The sequence below is a fragment of the Anopheles stephensi genome, chromosome 2, assembly GCF_013141755.1.
Source record: "Anopheles stephensi strain Indian chromosome 2, UCI_ANSTEP_V1.0, whole genome shotgun sequence".
NCBI classification, from domain to species: domain Eukaryota; kingdom Metazoa; phylum Arthropoda; class Insecta; order Diptera; family Culicidae; genus Anopheles; species Anopheles stephensi.
In genome coordinates this window covers 18602081-18621351 of record NC_050202.1, presented here as the reverse complement: position 1 = coordinate 18621351, position 19271 = coordinate 18602081, and the positions used below count along the sequence as shown (strand labels likewise).

Genomic DNA, 19271 nt, shown 5'->3' with positions numbered 1-19271 from the left:
CTGGTCACCGGGCACCGGGAGCCGTCTGTCAATGAGCCTTACGGTTGCTTCGGCTCACCGATCCGGTTGATTTGTATTTTGTTTGGTACAAACAAAAAACGGGGATTACGATGGATTGTCAAGATGAGGGGTTGGATGAGTCGACAGAAGGAGACCTGGAGTAAAGGGAGGACACAGGCAAAAAAAAACAAATCCGTCCGGTAATTTGCTAACGACACTTGTGATGGGATGGAAGGAATGTTTAAGAAGCATGCTCCCGCACTCTCTTATCCATTTTGACAGCTATAACCTCACTTTTCTTCAACGCCGCCTATTTGGAACGCATTCAAATTGTAAAGTGTCCTGATCCTTCTACTAAGAAAACGGGAGGACCTCACGACTTCACGAGTCTTCACCACAGGTGCAATTCACGATGGGTTTTGGGTACTTTTTTTTTCTTTTTCTTCTACTTTGGACCGATTTTAAGGCCATGTATGTTTGCCCACTCCCTGTGGAAGTTCCCCCTTCCCTTGCCGGGGACGTCCAATTGTCGTGTGGTTCACAAACCGATCAACAAACAATAAAACACCCATCAGTCGGATGTCGGCTACGTACGATTGTTTCGATGGCCTGGTTGCAGGGGTTTGCCAGCTTTTTGGAAGATGAAAAATTAACATGACCAAACCCCGACCACACTGTTCAACGGCTGACTAAGGAAGACCCTCGATATCCTTCCATAAGAGAAAAAAAAATGCTCGAGAAAAATATATTTATTCCCATCACAATAGTTACGTGATTGCAATAAAATCCTTTATCATTCCGCCGGCCCTCCAGCATTGGATTCGACGTACACGGATGTGTTTCGGGTGGTCCGAGGACAATGATTGCATCGGGCCAAAGTTTTGTGCCTTGTCCACAACACCTTCCAGGCCGGTTACTTGCAAGTTGGGTGTAATTTCGAACGCTCTAGGTAGCTGAATGACTTCCGAAAACCGAAGTGTGGCAAGAAATCTTGCGAGGCACAACACTCGCACCACTTGGTCTCGCATTCCCCCGAGATAGTGCGGTCTGGTTGGGCCCGTGCATGTTGTTCAAAGCAATCGGGAAAAATGATTTCCACAGTCGGACGATTCGGACATGTGGCTGTGCCTTCAGTTTTGGGACACTCCTCCCTTGGAACGTTGCAGACGGCAGTGACCAGCAGTTTTTTTGTGTGTGTGTGTGTGTCTTCACTAGGATACATAGGAAGAAAACCATTGGACAGTTTTTTTGTTGCGTGCTTGAGTAAGTTTTGAAATATTAGTTTTGAGGAAAAGTTTTCACCTCAAGAAGAAGGTTTAATGCGGATATGATTTATGGTTTGCGTGAGTTATGGTTGAAAGAATAAATAAAACCCTGAATGAAATCAGTTCTGGGAAAAAAAAGAATTTATTTGGAGAGTCGATCGATTTGTCGGGTGTTTCTAAAAACATCGTCGATGACAGGAATTTTAATTTAAAATTCAGTATGTGTATAACACTCTCGAATGGTTTAGCAGCACCGTCTTGTGGATTGCATACATTCAAGCTTATTTTAAAACCGCGGTTATAGATTATGCAATCCGCATAGCAAACCGTCTACTGAGATTCAAAATTCAAATACACCGTTTATGACAGCTCTCTAATAGCTTAATTAAACACGCCCAATCTGCCATTAAAGATTCAAATAACAAAACTCATTTCTAATTATTTAAGAGATAGTTCAAAAATTAGCTTTACAACCAATTTTCGGTTGCCGACCCGGTAGCTGTACCGTTTGATTACCACACTCGAGATCGGTTTTTAATTTTCTGCCACCAACCATCCATCAATACCGGGCGCCCCAGTTAATGGGCCATTAAATTGAGCACTTGCTCAATAAACAAACGCTTCCAGGGCACAATTTATGGCCTTTCCCAGTGCCGTATCTTACTCTCGCCGACACACATCCACATCCAGCTCGCTTCCTGACAGACGAGTACCATTCCACCGATCCCCATTCTTATGCTAATTCGTAATGGGTCGCGATCAGTGAAATGTGCGCCACCTTTATGCCCGGGAATTTAAACGGAACGGATTTTTACGAAATGGTTAGCGTTGTTTTACAGCGAGAAAATCACTTGATAACGTGAACAACGCACAACATTAAAACTCGGAATGTGTGTTGCGGCACAACACGACCTTTAGGGACGCTGTCCCAGAACTCATCTCCCGGGGCGTGGGTTTTGGCTCGGGGTGGAAGGCCTTTTACATCCATCTTACCTGGCTTCTTTCGTATGTAAATTGGATGTAACACATCTTGTTTGCTTTTTTTTTGCCTCCCTGAGCCGTGGGTTTTATTTATTTATTAGCTCGCGGAAAAGATTGCTTCCCTGGCGTTCCTGAAGAGTTCACGAAAGACTTCAAAAGGGTGCCATCGTTCACGGGGCAAGAATTTATTGCTCCCGTGTTCAGCATCAGTTTATTGTTCTCGTACCGGCAGCCCGTGCGAGCCTGCACATCCTTTGGCCTTTCACATTCGATATTCATCAGATTAATAATCTTGTGCAGATAATATTTTTTTCCCTTTACATTCGACCCTCCAAAGAGGAGGAGGGTGGAGAAATTTAACGCATGAAAGGGGAGTTTAGCGTGGAGTCGTGTGAGCATGTGAAAAACGGAACGACGCACAAAGAGCACACTCAAAATGCGGCCTAACTGAATGAGCGACAAGGGATTTTTTCCCTTCCATCGGGCGTGTGCGCGTGTATGGGAAGATTTCCACTTCCTTAATTCTTATCACTACCATAGCACGAGATGCTCAGCGAGCGCATTCAGATTACAGCTTCTTTGTGATGTACAAAACATTACACAATTCCGGTGCTGGAAGAAAAGAAAGCGCCTGGAAAGTATGCATGTAAAACATGTACCGCTACTACACAGCTCGATTACGTTTACCATGGGAAAAAAGGCGCAATGAGATTTTGCGAGGGACGGTGAACTGCTCCGGCATGTCGGAAGGAAGGCTTTGCTTGACAGAGGAGGACCTACAATTTACCGATCCATTTTCCAAATGGATTCACCGATAAGATAAAGTGGGTAGCGCTGGAATGGTTTAAGAAGAAAAAAACGCGTCAAGAAACACATACGGCACACCAGCTCAGAAGTCAAGCACTCAAGCGGTAACGATGTTAGTTGTAATTGTGTTTTTGAGCTTATCGGCTTAGCAGTTACTTAAATGGATAGCAGTTTTAAAGCGAGTGTGTCACCCTGCAAAATTCTTTCAGAAGCAAGATGTCACAATGAAACTGCCTTAATTGAGTGCCCGATAGCCTTCAGGCCCCGGAGTAGCCCGCTGTCACTTACAAGTCACACGCCATGCTTATGAAGTGCGCATCTTATCGCCTGCTGGTTCGTCGATAGTTTAGCTCAATTGTCTAGCTATCACACAATGGCAAGCGGTGTCGTTTTGAATGTATCGCGCGATAAGCTCGAGGTGAACAATCTGACCTACCTCACAATCTTCAAGACGCGCTAACGAACCTGCCGGTCAGTCGTCGCCATGGCATCAACCGGTGTAGTGGGACTTTTTGTCTGCCTGCTGGCAGTTCTGTCGTCGGGCTTGGTCCAGGCCAAGCTAACACGGTACGACAACTACCGTGTGTATAAGCTCTCCATCGAGCGCGTAGAACAGTTGGAGTTGCTGCAACTCATCGAACAGTTCCCGGATGGCTATGCGTTCCTCAGTGATCCGGTCCATCTGAACTCCACCGTGAAGCTGGTCGTCCCACCACACAAACTGGGAGAGTTTGAAGAGCTCAACAGCAAGTACTCGTTGAAGGGTGAGATTGCCTTCCCGAACCTACAGACCGTGATCGATGGACAGCTGCGAGGACGCCGTGAAACGTTCGGCTGGACTGCGTACCATCCGCTGGAGGACATCTACGCCTGGTTGGACACACTGGTCGAGCAGTACCCGGATGTCGTTACGCCGATCGTCGTTGGGGAGACTTACGAAGGTCGTCAGATTCGTGGTGTGAAGGTGTCGTACAAGGAAGGCAATCCAGCCGTCTTTACCGAGGGCACCATACACGCCCGGGAATGGATCAGTGCCGCAACCGTAACGTTTGTGCTGAACGAGTTGCTCACCTCGCAGGATGGGGCTGTACGCAACGCGGCCGAGAATTACGACTGGTACGTGGTACCGGTGGCCAATCCGGACGGATATGTCTACACGCACACCACAACGCGGCTGTGGAGAAAAACTCGCTCCCGTCAGAATGTGCTGTGCTACGGTGTTGATCCTAACCGCAACTGGGACTACAAGTTTAACCGTAAGATTTCGATTGAGATGGAGGTCGTTTTGGTAAAAAAATAACTATAAAGTTGGTTCTTGATTCTAGAGGGTGGTACCTCAACGATTCCCTGCTCGGACACCTTCTCCGGACCTGCACCGTTTTCGGAGATTGAAACCCGCACCCTGTCGGCGTACATTGCCACAATTCCAAACCTCTCTACCTATCTCGATTTCCACTCGTCCGGTCAGCTGTTGATGGTACCTTACGGACACACGCGAGAACCGCTCGATAACTACTACGAACTGGTAAGTGGCTTATCGGCGGTGACGGAGCGCATTAATTGAGTCGTAATTGTACCATTATCAAAACAGATGGAAATTGGAACAAAGGCTGCTGTAAAGCTGGAGCAGCGCCACGGCAGTCGCTATCAGGTTGGAAACATTGCCGAGATTATCTGTGAGTATTTCGAATTCGGGATACCGTAGCTATCAATGGCACCTGACGTCTTAATGGGCTTCCGTTTTTCATTCTAGACGTTGCTTCCGGTAGCAGTTTGGATTGGGTGAAAGGTACTCTTCAAACTCCGCTAACGTTCGCCTACGAGCTGCGTGATACTGGTGAGTATGGATTCTTGCTGCCACCGGAGCAGATCATCCCAACCGCCGAGGAGACGCTCGACTCGATCATCGTGATCTTGGAAGAAGGCAAAGTGTTGGGATACCATTGAACTTAAACGTTCCACTGTAGATTGAATAAAGTCCTGCAGTTCCTCCACTATCCACTGTCTATCCCTTTCTTTCTCTAGAAGAGATAACGACTTGCATTTTTTTCTACGATTTCTATGATTAATGAACCCCTCTAACCGAGTTGCTATGCTCGCCTCAGAGCATAAAAAAGGGCACTGGCACCGTGGATCGCTTTCAGAAGTCAACATATGTGAGGAAAGAACCCACTCCGGGCGGTCCGGATATTTGACTAGCAGAAAGAGGAAGCAACAAAAAAAAACTACACCACCACCGAGCTCAACAAGCGAACAAAACGTCGAGGGGTTAATTGAGCCAGTGGCTTCCGTAAGCTCCGGAACGGGGTTTCTCGTTTGCAGCACAGGCCCAACCACCCGGGACAGACGGAACGGGGTGCGATGGGTTTGATTCGAGGTCGAGGGTTTTGGGTGACTGATTGTCCTACCAGGGGCGTATAGTTTCGAGTATGGTGGGCACGGGAGAGTGAAAAAAAAGAAGGATGCTCAGGAAACCGGATCTAACTAAGTGTGTGGAAATGGGTGCAAAAAAAAGGAACCTGATTACAGTAAGGATAATTGTGTACATTTGGATAATTTATAGCAACAATTATGCAAAATTGTGTGGATGGACGCTGCCGATGGGTTTTGAGGCTTTCAGCTGGCTTGAGCTATGTGTTACATTATCTAGTGATAGAAATATTTAAAAAATTGACTTAAAAGTTATTCAGTCTGTATAATGTTAGTATACTGAAGAAGGTGACAGGTCAGATGTATAACAGTTTTTGACATTTAACTACCAGATGACATTTAACTGACAGTTTACTACCAGATAGCGCCTTACGAAAATAGCACAGCGTAGATGTCACAAATATTTTATTCTTTTTCTAAACCAAATCGCTCTTATCGGACACAGATAAAACCATTGTACGGTAGTAGTAAAAATACTAATCTTTATCGTCATAGTACTCATAAAAATAAACCAATTATTCCAGCTAATCATTACGATTATTGGCGGTATCTTCAAGAATCGTCCAATTTATCCTGCGTCAAACGATAAGAACTGGTTGCAAGCGAAGGATTTCCCAAACCCGTAATACACCTCACAGATAATCCTCAAGGTAAACGCTATAAAGCTCCCGGCCCATCCCAAACAAAGGTTAGTGTCCGCTGGACAGTAGTATCATTCACCGCAATGAAGTTCGTTTTAGTGTGTGTTGCGTTAGCGCTGATCGGTGCTACGGTGGCCGAAAAGGCCCGGTACGATAACTACCGTGTGTACCGGGTTCGTATCCAGACCGAGCAGCAGCTGGAGCTACTCCAAGCCATCGAACAGTACCCCGATGGATACCGATTCTGGAGCGATCCGGTGAAGGTTGGAACCGAGGTGCAGCTCGTAGTGCCACCGCACAAACGTGGTCATTTTTCGGAAATGCGGGCAAAGGTGGGACTGCGGGCCCAGCTGCAAATTGCCAACCTGCAGGATCAAATCGATCTGGAAGCGCGTCACTCGCTGCGTAAGGAAACGTTCGGCTGGACTGCGTACTACCGGACGGATGTGATCTATGCCTGGTTGGATAGCTTGGTAGAGAGCTACCCGGGTATCGTGACGCCACTGAACGTTGGCAACAGCTTCGAGGGACGTCCGATCAAGGGTGTGAAGGTGTCTTACAAGGCGGGCAACATGGGTGTTTTTCTGGAGAGTTTGATTCATGCCCGCGAGTGGGTTAGTGGAGCGACGGTGACTTGGGTGTTGAACGAGCTGCTCACGTCCAGCGATCCGAAGGTGCGTTACATTGCGGAGAACTACGATTGGTACGTCTTTCCGGTCACGAATCCGGATGGTTACGAGTACACCCACACGACCGATCGCCAGTGGCGTAAAACGCGTTCCGAGGTGAGCATTCTGTGCCGTGGTGCCGATCCTAACAGGAACTGGGGATACAACTTTATGCGTAAGTAGTGAGTCGAAGGATCAGTTTGGAGCTAAGTAACCAAGGACAACTCTTCCCGACAGAGGGTGGTGCCTCCAGTGTGCCGTGTTCCGATACGTTTGCTGGTCCGTCTGCCTTTTCGGAAATTGAAACCCGCCAGCTGTCCGACTTCATCAGTTCGCTGGACAACTTGAGCACCTATCTTGCGTTCCACTCGTACACGCAGCTGCTACTGGTGCCCTACGGTCATACTACCGCTCGACTGGACAATTACGATGAAACGGTACGATTGCCTCAATCCAATCAATCCAGACTCTGATAACAACTCCAGCCGTAAGATGTAATGTCTGGTTTATTGTCACTTGTTTTACAGATTGCAATCGGCACGAAGGCGATCAACAAACTTCGGGAGCGTTACGGTACGACCTACAGAATCGGCAACATTGCTGAAGCGATCTGTGAGTATTGTTGGGGACTGTTATCACTCGAGAGAACTCTCGGTTTCTAATTACCTGTTCTATCGTTCCAGATGTCGCTTCCGGAGGCAGTATCGATTGGGTCAAGGGTGTTCACCAGATTCCTCTGGTGTACGCGTACGAGCTTCGCGATCTCGGACAGTACGGATTCGTTCTGCCACCGGAGCAGATCATCCCAACAGCGGAGGAAACGCTCGATTCGATCATTGTGATCCTGGAGGAAGGTGCAAACTACGGCTATCACTAGAAGTCTGGGCGGAAAATATACTTCTTCAGAGAAAAATCTGTTTTGATTATTTTATACCTTCTCAAAACCTTTTTTAAAGCAACAGTTTAACTATTTTGGACTAAATTCTGTTTCGTGGAGCTTATTTTTCCTCACCGTCAGTAATAGCCAAACGCACCTCACGCTCACCAAATGCCGCGCCCCATACGCGACGGTTTGGGGCTCGAAAGTAGGTGAAAGCTTTCTACTGGCTGAACGTGGCGCATGTGCAGTAAATGTCCCTCAGTCTCAGTAAAAGGGGAGCAGTGCGATTCCTATCCGGCACCCTGGAGGTCTCTTCTACACCAGCCACTAGATACCTATGTGACCGAGAGCCTTATGTACTGGAGCGCTTGGGCAATCTCCGCCCTGTTGCATATTTTATGTGTGTTCCACACGGTGGTAGCTTCTTAGCTCGCGTGAAGATAAGCCAAATGGGCAGTCTTAAAAATGTGACAGTCTTTTTTGAGTTTTATTTTTTGCACTGGGTTTTTGGGAAAAAAGATGTGGAGGTTTTTTTGCTACGTTGACACATAAATATATAGACGAAAGCGAGGGAAAAAACTGGAGATCCAGCTACTACTGGGTCTTGGTAGCACACGCCCATAAATGGCTTGGGTTAGTTAGTTGGAGTATTTTTTAGGTACTTTTTTATGTACTATTTTGAACATTTTTGTAGAAAGTTTTACAAGTTGAGGCTTTATGCGTATACTTATAGGATAAATTTTATGATAAATCTTGCATTGTAATGAAATTAAACTAAATTAAAGGGCCTTTGTGGGCTTATTTTTGATTATCTAATTACAATGGCCTGGTTGTATTGCTTGTAAGAAAATAGTTTTATGAAACTTACTTAATTCATTTAAATAATTTAACTGAAAATTTTAAGTAAACAAACTCAATTTTCTAGTGATTTTTAGACGGAACTTTATAACAGGTCCTTCAAAACAATTTTTAAGCTTAAATGTAGCAAGTAAGAACACATGTGAGTTAGTTAAAAAGTACGTAAGTAATTAATTTTAAGTTAACTCACCAAAATAAGTATTATAAAACGTTGGAATTCAAGCCTTCAAATTCTCGAACAATTTTATACATTTAATCAATTTTATCGACGTTTTTAAGGCACTTGGCCTTAGTCTAAGCTTTAAATTGGCACCTTTCAATACTTAAGGACGTTCATTGATTTTTAGGCTCCACTCCGAACCTTAAAGCACTATCTCCAAACTTCTCACCGACCTTTCCGGAATACTTTGGAACGTTCATATTCCGGTGACACGTTCAATAATCTCCCATCGGTACAGTCGGACGACCTTTACAAAGACCCATTTCTTAAAACTCCTCAAACTTGCAACTCTACCACAGTTCGAGCCAAAAGTGTCAAAAAGGTGTCCGGGTGTCCTTAGGAAATGTGAAACGTCTCTTCCCTGCCAATCGATATTCTACCCTTATGCGCCAGAAGCCGTAGCACTGATAAGTACGGTTGTATATATGCAAAGCAAATGGTTGTTTGTGCGTGGTTAATAATTTAAATGGATGGTTTCATCATTAATATAAATGATGCGAGTGAGAATTGTAACACGGATCACTCCTTACCCCGGAGTCACCAGCTCCGCCAGAAGATCTTCCCCCTTTTAACGCGGTAACGTGACAAAAGCCTCCTTTAAAGGTACGCAAAATCACAGCAGCTCTTAAGCCTTAACCCTTCCGTAGCGGGTGATGAATGGGCACCAACCGACACGCTTCTTGGTTCGGGTGTTGTTACACCGTGCTCCAGGCCCACGCAAAAAACCCTTCCGATGAGATGAGATCGAGCAAATGAAGCGTTCCACACACACACATGGATACGACATGCGGGACTCATTTTAATTATGGCTTTTGGATGATGCGGAGAGGCCGGTGGAAGTCCTGGAGGAGTTCTAAGCATGCGGAAGAAGAGCACATCCCCTCCTCGACGAGGTACATCCACACCAAGAAGTCCACACCATTCTCGGTTGTGCGGTGCGTTAAACAAATTGCAAAGAAATTTCCCACCGGATTAACGGCCGTCGCCCGTCCCACCCACTAAATGAGTTCGTGCGAGGGTGCGAGGGAAGGACGGATCGCGGCAAATGAAATGACTGCTGCTTACGTTCGACACTCTGCGGTCGGTTGGTTGTGTTCGTGCGAAATGTACATGCCACACCGCAAAAACCGTCCCGGCAAAAGAAATTAAATCCTCGCACGACTTATGACGCAAAGCTCCTGGAACCGTTTCATTACCCGAGGTTTTCCGATGTATAGAAGGAGAGGGAGAGAGAGAGAGAAAAAATCATCCCCATCTTCGGGGGGGATCGCTCAGGGAACTAGGACACAGGGCTTCAGGGCGAAGGGTAAAGGCATTTGTATCTGAAATTGCATTTTCGTCTAATGGCACGGGGTCAAAAATGAAGTTGGCAGCACTGTTATGCGGTTGGCGAATATTGTGAAAACGATTCCGTAAAACCTCATCAGGATTCTTTCCTTGCGAATGGCCGCTTCGCTACAGTAAGCCAATGTGTGGAAAATTGGTACGGCAGTGTGGGTAATCAACTTCATCAACAACCTCATCATCTTCTCATCTGGTCTGGGCTTGAATCGTGTTACTGAGCCGGAATGATGACAAGTAGTATCGAGTGACTTGATGCTGTTTGCTGGGCAGATAGAAGGTCCCGAAATGAATCTTATTATTATTTATTGAGTATAATTTTTCTTTTTTTGTAGTAAAATTCTTTGAAATTTTATGAAAGGTACAAGTCTTCTTAGAATTTATATAAAATTAGGTGTTTCGAATTTTATTTTCAATTTCTAGGACCAGGATCTCTGCATCTTCGGTACTCTTGTCCATCCCAATCACTCGATTTGGCGAACGAATGATTGGATACGAATTGGGGTAGAAATTGGTAATCAGCTCGATGTCAGCATTGATTAATGGATCGATGATCGAATTATTAATGATACAGTGACCCGGGACGACTTTCCCTAGTTAGATTTACGGTCATGAACTCGGTTGATGAAGGTTGTGGTTTTGCACGAAGTCTTCTCCCGACTAGAACCAAAAATTCTAGCAAATATTGAAGATTTTTTTTTTGCATTTTTCCAGAGACAATCTATTTCATTTTTCCATGCAAATATTCCATTACATTAACACCGGTAGCTTGATGGTCGTGCCAATTTTATGTGGCTCATTAGCATTGACACTCCTAGCACAACTCTCGCAACGCACCTATACAAGGTCCTGATAAGGATCACCAACTTAGGGTGTGCTGTCCGATGACGCATACACGTACCCTTCAACGCGAAGCGCTCGAGCTACTTTGACAGGTAGTGAACGCGCTGGAAATGAATTCATCCATCATCGTGTCACCGGTGGCAGTTGTTTGGTGTACCAAGCGAAGCTCACACACAATCCTCTGCACAGATGGAAACGGTGGACAAGATTATACTGCAGCAAAAGAGCCCCGACATCAAAGGTGCTGGCCGTCGCACGACGGAGCCATCGAACCATGACGATGGAATTCTTAAGGACTACCTACGCCACAGCTCGTTCCCGATCGTCCGGTACATGTTGGGATCGGATTTGCGCGTTACGCTGAAAGTGTTCTGGCTCGTGGTGGTGGTGTGTTTGGTGGGACTGTTCGGGTTTACGGTGGTGGTAAACTACGAGCAACTTCAGGATCCTTCCAACGTGTATCTGGTCGAGGCAGAGAAGGCACTACCCATGTGGAGTGTCCCATTTCCTGCGGTTACTCTCTGCCCACGGAAGGGACGATGCGTCAGTGAGTCGCTGCAGTTGGAACAGTTCTGTGAGACGGTTTGTTGGCAGGATGTGTGCTGGAACGAGTGTGACAAGCTGTTGGATGCAGTGCGCACCGAGCGAGGCATCTGCTACACGTTCAACGCAGTGGCAGGAGAGCGGATCTTCAAGGCGAACAAGTATAGATCTCTTATACTCTCAAGCTTCTTTAGACGTGATTAACGCTTATGAATCCTCATTCACAGCTTGGTCAACGTGAAGGAGCTCTCGAACGCATCCAGACCGACCGAAAACTGGGACTTTCTTCGAGGGCTACAGATCATCACCAGCGTGCTGGTGAAACAGTATCCCCGAGCAGCACAGGACATGTCCGGTCGCTATCGTCTGAAGATCACGCTCTCCAACGAGCAGAATGAAACTCTTTCCGATTGTGCCTCACCGTCGCTAGAAGCGTTCGTTCACTCACCGATCGATTTCCCGTACAAACCCGTGCACCCTACAGCGATCCCGTTCAGCTCCGTAGTACAGCTGCGTGTCTTTCCCAAGCTCGTACGATCACAACGCTACCTAAGATACTTTACCGCACCAACTACGGGCTGTATATCGCAGGTACAAAATCCACTCAAAATGTTCTCCATCTACACGCAGAGTAACTGTGAGATGGAGTGCCACACGCAGTACTTCCTGGACAAGCGAGGCTGCGTGCTGGATCACATGCCTCGCAGTCATACGATGAATCTGTGCAACAGTACCACCAACTATCGACCGTACGATGTGCTGGATAAGATCGTTGGAGGACAGCTGCGAGAGCAAAACATTCCCCGGTCACAGTTCTTCCAGCGGCTGTGTAACTGTTTGCCTGCTTGTGTTGATTTTCGATACCGAGCGGAGTCTAGCACGTACACGGTTGCTGTGGAACCGTGGACGATGGAGTTGAACAGTACGGAGGGGTTAAGTTCCGAGCTGGTGGTAGATTTTGCGGAGGATCATTTCTATCCACTGGTGCGCAGCGTTCGGTATAGTGTGCTAGACTTTGTGGGCGATTTCGGTGGATTGATAGCGTTGTTTTTGGGCATCTCGATTGTATCGCTTGTGGAGGTGTTTTTCTTCTGTTTCCTCAAACCAGCAGTTGTGAGATAAAAATGATGGGTCACAAAGAATTCCCCTCTTCTTAAACATGAGTTGTGCACAACCGGCCAATCGTGCCACGACGTTCTTTAACAATAAAATAAATAAATAAAAAAAGAAGTTCTTTAATTGTGTTACGCCCGAAAGTATGCAAATGCTTTACATTGGATCTCTAGGGTTTAAGATGACTTAGAAAAAAATTTGACATTTTTCAGACCAACAATCCGAAGAAGCAATAAATTTTATCAGGATTATACAGCATTTCTTCCACTAAAATCATAGAACCGATCGTCCATGTCCTGTTGGTTGAAAGAATATCGTTGGGAACGATTTTGAACATCAATTTGCATACATTTAGGCACATTATTGCAAGAATTTATCTTTGAAGGCTATCGACAGCACTACAAGGTTCAAATGACTTCTTTTAAGGATCCCACACACTATTTCACGTTCTTTAAAGTAGTATAGAATCCAACCTTAGCAAATACACAAAAAAGTATCGTTTTTATCATACTTTTATTTCTGGTTTCAAACTCTCGCCATGTTAATGCCGGGAGAAACCTACTATCTGATCTGAACATGATCCGTTAACTCACCATCCCTCCCCCCGTTTCATTCGCTTCCTAGCAAAGCCACCTACCAACCAACCAAGACCACTTTCACGTCATTACGTGCACTTTAACCTAGTGAATGAATACCATATGAGCACATAAAATCCGACCATCTTCCGAAGACAAACCACCATTTCACCTACCGACCGGCGGCGCAATGGGACAGTTTTTATTCGGCCATCAAAACTCGTTATCAGCCTAATGGATGGCGCGTCCCATATCAATAAACCCTTTCACCTCACCCCTCTCCCCTTCCACCCTTCCCGGGGCTCGGTTCAAAATCCACCCCAGAACACAGGGCGATACGCGGGTAGCTATTACTAGCCGAAAAATAGCGCCCTCCTCCCCCCAAACAAGCACACACCGAACAAGCTCCGTGTAAATTTGAAAACGATGGTAAAACACATACACACTACACGCCACTGCCATCGGACACACAACACTCCCACCTCGTTAGCGTTAGTCGCCTGCTTAGAAAGGGGCCAGCGCACACACACACTCCCGGAGACCATATGGAGTTGTAGCCGAAGGAAACTGCTGGCCGTAAGTCGGGTAAACCCTTTAACATTAAATTTATTTTAAAATAAAACCCATCCCGCGCCATCCTTCCCGCTCACCGGGATGACCTTTTCACCCGTGGTCCGGTTTTTCGCACGGAACGTCCTTGCGTACATCTTCAAAGGCAGCAGGAGACATCCCTCCCGGTCTTTAAACCAGAGTTCCAGCAGCAGCAGCAGCAGCCGGTTCGGTATCGGTCGTCTCATTTTCGTGGGCACATAAAAGTAATAAGGATAATAAATAATTTTATAACCTTTTTTGTCGCTCCTTCGCAGCCCGTCCGTTCCCGTGCGGTTGAAACGATACCGGGTTTGGCCGGGATTTGGAATTGGGTAATTTTTCGGCCGGTTGGTCGAAACCAAAAATTGTCTTACTGTCGCCGACCCCAGCCGAGTTGGGCGCACCGAGTGCCACAGTCCATAAATCTCAATTTACTGTATTCCACCCGTCAGGTTTAAGCAGACGCCAGGATTAAGGATTGGGGATGTGGATGCGTGGCCGGAACTCTTTATCGACACTGGACATTGGTTGGCTCCGAAATTAGCTTCCTGGTGGACCAAACGCGACCAAAGGACGCACATTTGCGGTGTACGTTCACCGAACGGTGGTAAGGTCATACCGATCGGCCATCGGGGATGCTGACAAGCTGCGAAAGTTAAACATGTTCCTTTGGATCCTTTCCCGGCAGCAGCGCGAATTCCCACCGGTACGCTTCGGGTCAGCGAGCTGGGTTTTGCCGAAGCGAAGAAGAGTTAAGTTAAAGATTCCGTTTGAAGGATGTATTTATTTGCCGACAAGAGACCTTGGGAGGTATGCCCGGGATGGGTGGGTTTTAGGATATGTTACGAACTGTGAAACCTAAAACGTTCGGTGTGCCCTTGGTAGCGTGCGTTAAACCAAATCCAACTCGCAGATGGACTGACGGAAGTCAATTATAGCGTTACATGGACCTTGGCAGACATGTGTCCGTCCTGCCACGGGTGACGAGACTTCCTCAGGAGAGTCACAAGTCTGCCCGAACGCAATTTTCGTTGGTGGCCGTGTGTTTGGTCAAGAGGAAAATTGTTTCCCCAAAAACCCGGCACAAAACTACTTCTGGCTGGCAAGCTGGGACGACTGTCATGATATCAGTTTCAAACAAGACAAACTTTCAAATGTTCTCCGGATGTGTGTATGTGTATGTTTTAAATTGGCATCAAATAGTAATAAGCATCGTGTGTGGAATTTAAATTGCATGGGTAAATATACAGTTTGTCGTATTTATTTCCGAGGAAAGTAATTCCTTTTTAGAATCAGCTTTTTGACTATCAATTCTGATCCCCAAAATCTGTTCTAAATATTGTACTCCATACAAAAATATTTGTAATGCCAATTGCATAACTTTAGGCGATAATCGGCTTGCGAGCATTTTAAACATTCCGCCGCGAATTATGCAATTCGCATGACAATATTTATCATATTAAGGCGTTCTGACTCAAATGACTCGAACTAACGCCACCAGAATCCAACCTCCCATTCAAATACTAGTCAAAACTGAATTAATCTCAGGTTATTATCTATTCCAAACGCTTTTCCCAAACCGCGCATTATTTTAATTTGCATCCCAAATTTGCTTAACCTTCGCAACTTGAAGTTTGCCAGATAAATTTTTCCACAGGGCGCTGCTCCAGGTTTTCCAACCGATCAGATTCATGCACCGAACTCTGTGTAATGCAACAATTGAATTATACCGATAGTCAGCAGCCGAACCCGAAAAGGTTCCGCCGTTTGCACGATTGATTCGATAATTCACTTATTCCATTACCTCAACGTTGCAGATTTCTCGCGGCACTGATTTCAGCCAACTCTCACGCATTCCCAACCCAACGCCAAGTGTTAAGCGGCTCATTAAGAGCCGCCTGAGCGCTGCATAAATGTGGGCAGAAATTTCTGCAAAGCCATCGTATTGAATTAAGGTACGGCAAAATGCCTCTTCCAATTTTCGGGTCGCGAATTCACAAAATCCGCCATCAAGTTTGGTCCGGACGCCGGACGTTTTAAAAACCGTGGGTTGGGCACCAAGTGGAAGACAGGCCAGGTAAAATTGCGAATCGGCAAAATGACACATTTTGCAATATTCGCCCGGCTCGCGCTCGCGCTGGGAAATAATTCAATTCGCGGCTGTGATTGAATTAAGTTTCGCGCACCCGATGCGTACTTGGGGCACGCGACTACGTAAGCGCGAAACACGTTACCAGTTTGTGGTCGTTGGAAAATTTAAATTCGGTGGAGAATCTGTTGTGTTTTTTTTTGTCGTCAGTTTGATCCCTGTTTCGTGAAGGCAAAACAAGAACCGAACCGAACCTCCCCAACCGAAATCCCAGTCTAATTCCGTTCGAGTACCGGAGTTCTTGTACGTGGCTCTACCAACGGTACGACGTCAATCTGCGACGTAATTTGTTAAAATTGACTCCCACGGCCACGGCTCTTCGACTCCCACGAGAAGCGATCCAGCGGTGCACGCCACGAATCACGCTTCCTGTCACGCTTCCGCTTTGACGGACGGGAACGCTTGACAGCATGGTTTGGTCCAGTCCAGTCCAGGCCAACCACAAACCTTGGATTAGAATTTAGAAAGCAACTGCAACTCCTGGCTCCTGTCGACTGCTGGCCATGCTGGGAACCGCCAACAAGAACAAGACAAAAACAAAAGCAATTCAATCAGCGAAAAGCAAATATTTGACCGAAGGAGCCGACAATTTGTTTGCAATTGGTTGCTCGTGTTAGTTGTTCATTGTTTCGGGACGGGTTTTTTCTTTTTCCACCGCTTCTTTTTCTACACTTTCCTTTTGGACGCTTCGGTAAGTTTCAATTTTTTCCCTTCATTTATTAAAGCTGGTCGTGGGGGGGGGTTTCATATTTCTCGTTTCATTTAGTGTGTTTTTTTTCTTCATTTGTTAGCCGGGTTATATCTGTACAGGAACAACTAGATGTCGTTGCTGTAGCAACCTGACATGAGCCTCCGCTGTTCACAGCTCACTGTATCAGTGACGTACTGAAACACAAAAAAAAAGTTGCTATGGTTTTTTTGTACTAATTTTTTCTTCTTCAGTTTTTCAGCCGTCCTGGTTCCTTTTCGGTTTGCTTCTTCCCTAACCGGAGTGCGCGCGGTCGATCCCGTCCCGCGGGATCCGTATTTACCGGTGGCAAGACAATTTAAAATTTACTTGATTATTCATGAAGTTTTTCCGTGTTTTCATGAATTTCTAAGTCCTGCACGCTAGTGGTGCGCGTTTTTTGAGGCTAAAAACTGTTAAACGCGGCATGAGCTGGGCGTATGTGTCACTTTATCGAGGCGCAACAAAAAAAAAAAAACAAACCGGTTGTGGTATAAGAATTGAAAATAAAAATAATTCTTCATCACCGTGAAAAACACCTTCAAAATTTTGGGTTTTGGTTTAAAGGCCATCGCTTTGTTTGTGCCACCGGGCCATTAAAGGCATCAGGGTGGAACTAATGAAATTCAGCTTCTTTGCTACCCGGAAGTAGTATGGCGTAGCTGGACGAGGAAACCTACATTACCGCAACATTTATTCATCAAGCGAGACCGAAGTGTGACGTGTTAATTACTCCTTGCTGAGCTTCGGGAGCTTCCTTAGGCTAATCTAAATCGACCTCGCACGATTTGGCATGCACACGAAGGGACCAATAGATATTGTGTTAAATTCTTCCTGTTAAACCCCCCGTGTTGTTGCGAGATGAATAAGATTTGTTGGGCGTAGTTATGGGACCCCCGAGGATTTTGCGGACTGGTCGTTGTTTCACTCCCTACCGAAACGTCTTCTTAGACTCGAGCCTAACGTATAAACGGCCTCAGGAATAGTAGTTAGTGAGCGCGCTATTTAACATTATGTTTATTCTGTACGCATAACATATATCGGTGGCTTCGTTTAACGAGCCGGCGTTGTTGTCTTCCGGATGTTCACACACGCCCTCGTGCATACGTGAAAATCGTTCCTTGTGTGTTTGCAAAAACCCGGTTTCTTCGCCGGTGCAAACAGAAGAACGATCCGACCGGTTGATGTAAGCCGTTTGTCGTGTCTGCTGCTGACTGCTTTATTGGTGGTGCAATAAAACAATAAATTTTACACGATACGATGTTTACTTCGCCACCGACCGACCCTTTTGGTCGAACGTGTCAAGCATCGGCCTCCTCCCACCCCGAGCAAGCAGTTCCGGCGACATCTCCTCCGATACCAAAACATTCTCCGGAAAGATTGCATTTCTCCCGGAAAGATAATTACAAAAGCGCCACACGTGGCTTTGGACAGGGATGGACGAAAGAGAAGCAGGGGATGGGATGAATCAGTGCCAGCGCCACGACGGGGCTAATTATCGACTGGACTGGAATGCTCTCCCCCGCTTTTTCCGGCTCCGGTCAATTATCACAACATTTGTTCCTGTCAATTAGCACGTCACCTGTCAAAACGTCTGTCAGGTGCATTATTGGTCATTATTGGTTGCAATGGTGCCACCGAGTTTTGCCGAAGGGGGAGCAACTAGCTGGAACTGCAATGCACCATACGGATGCAGATTTGATGCATCGGTTGAGCGGAACCCGTTTTTCTCGGTGTTTAGATGTAACAGGGGTGCGTTAGATAATCTGTTGTAAGTGGACGTTTAGATAACCTTTTGCAACGAGCAATAGTAAAGTGCTGATGTCACGTCTAATTACTTAGCATTTTGCGTTACTTGTTGATGTCAGTTGCTGTGTGACAGTTAAGCTTAAGAATGAAGGTAGTGTAACGTATTGCATACATTTAGGCGCTGTGCAATTAGATAAGTGTTAATTGATTGATTTAAATTTGGCCGTTGTCTGAATTGCGTTTCTAGACTGTTTTGTTGAATGTTCGATCTGGTGAAACACTTCGTTTGTCCTCGAATTTATTGAAATTCCGAATAAAGCTATTCTTTCTATTCTTCTCCAAGCAAAGTTTCTACGAGATTCGATAGCTGGTCCTGCCGTGGGAAGACCGGCGTCACAATCACCCTGGGTACAAACCAAAAAGAGTAGACAAATACCTCCTACGCTCCCAGAGTAGACTACTATAGGAAAAACAAGCTGAAGAGAAAAAAAAATAATAAGGAGAAAAATTATTAGAAAAAAGAGGAAAACTATAAAATCAACATATGCCCCATAAAGTATAAATAAAGCATTGGATGTTATACTTAATTACTTATCAGGAGGTACCACCACATCGTAGTCTGTTGTAAAAATTTTCGATATCGCTCTTAGTCAAGCTCTGCCATCTTCTAATCCAAAATCTTACCCATTCTTGCTTCATTTAAAACGCGTCATTTAAAACTACCACGCTTCTTCTATAAAGACTGAGCTGAGGACTAGGCTGTGTGGTGTCATTCTTATAACATACCCAACTCAGCGGAACTTGATGAGTTTTACATCCGTCCCAACGTCCGTGAAGCTCGTCAATGTAATAGTCCCTCCATTATCCTTTCACATAAACGGGTCCAAACA

At 45.8% G+C, this 19271-nt stretch overlaps 3 protein-coding genes across 3 annotated transcripts; all 3 read left to right on the top strand.

The window, feature by feature from the left end:
• The first annotated feature begins 3492 nt into the window (after nt 1-3492).
• On the top strand, nt 3493-5050 carry LOC118507291 (zinc carboxypeptidase-like). The gene is made up of 4 exons (XM_036045650.1): nt 3493-4309; nt 4379-4578; nt 4645-4729; nt 4807-5050. The coding sequence occupies exons 1-4, from the start codon at nt 3538-3540 to the stop codon at nt 4998-5000; spliced, it is 1251 nt and encodes a 416-aa protein (XP_035901543.1). The 5' UTR covers nt 3493-3537; the 3' UTR covers nt 5001-5050.
• A 1111-nt stretch (nt 5051-6161) lies between these two features.
• On the top strand, nt 6162-7705 carry LOC118507293 (zinc carboxypeptidase-like). The gene is made up of 4 exons (XM_036045651.1): nt 6162-6967; nt 7030-7229; nt 7320-7404; nt 7476-7705. Exons 1-4 carry the CDS (start codon nt 6208-6210, stop codon nt 7667-7669), a joined length of 1239 nt encoding a protein of 412 aa, XP_035901544.1. The 5' UTR covers nt 6162-6207; the 3' UTR covers nt 7670-7705.
• A 3367-nt stretch (nt 7706-11072) lies between these two features.
• On the top strand, nt 11073-12673 carry LOC118507279 (pickpocket protein 28-like). The gene is made up of 2 exons (XM_036045589.1): nt 11073-11638; nt 11705-12673. The coding sequence occupies exons 1-2, from the start codon at nt 11124-11126 to the stop codon at nt 12597-12599; spliced, it is 1410 nt and encodes a 469-aa protein (XP_035901482.1). The 5' UTR covers nt 11073-11123; the 3' UTR covers nt 12600-12673.
• Nucleotides 12674-19271: the final 6598 nt, after the last annotated feature.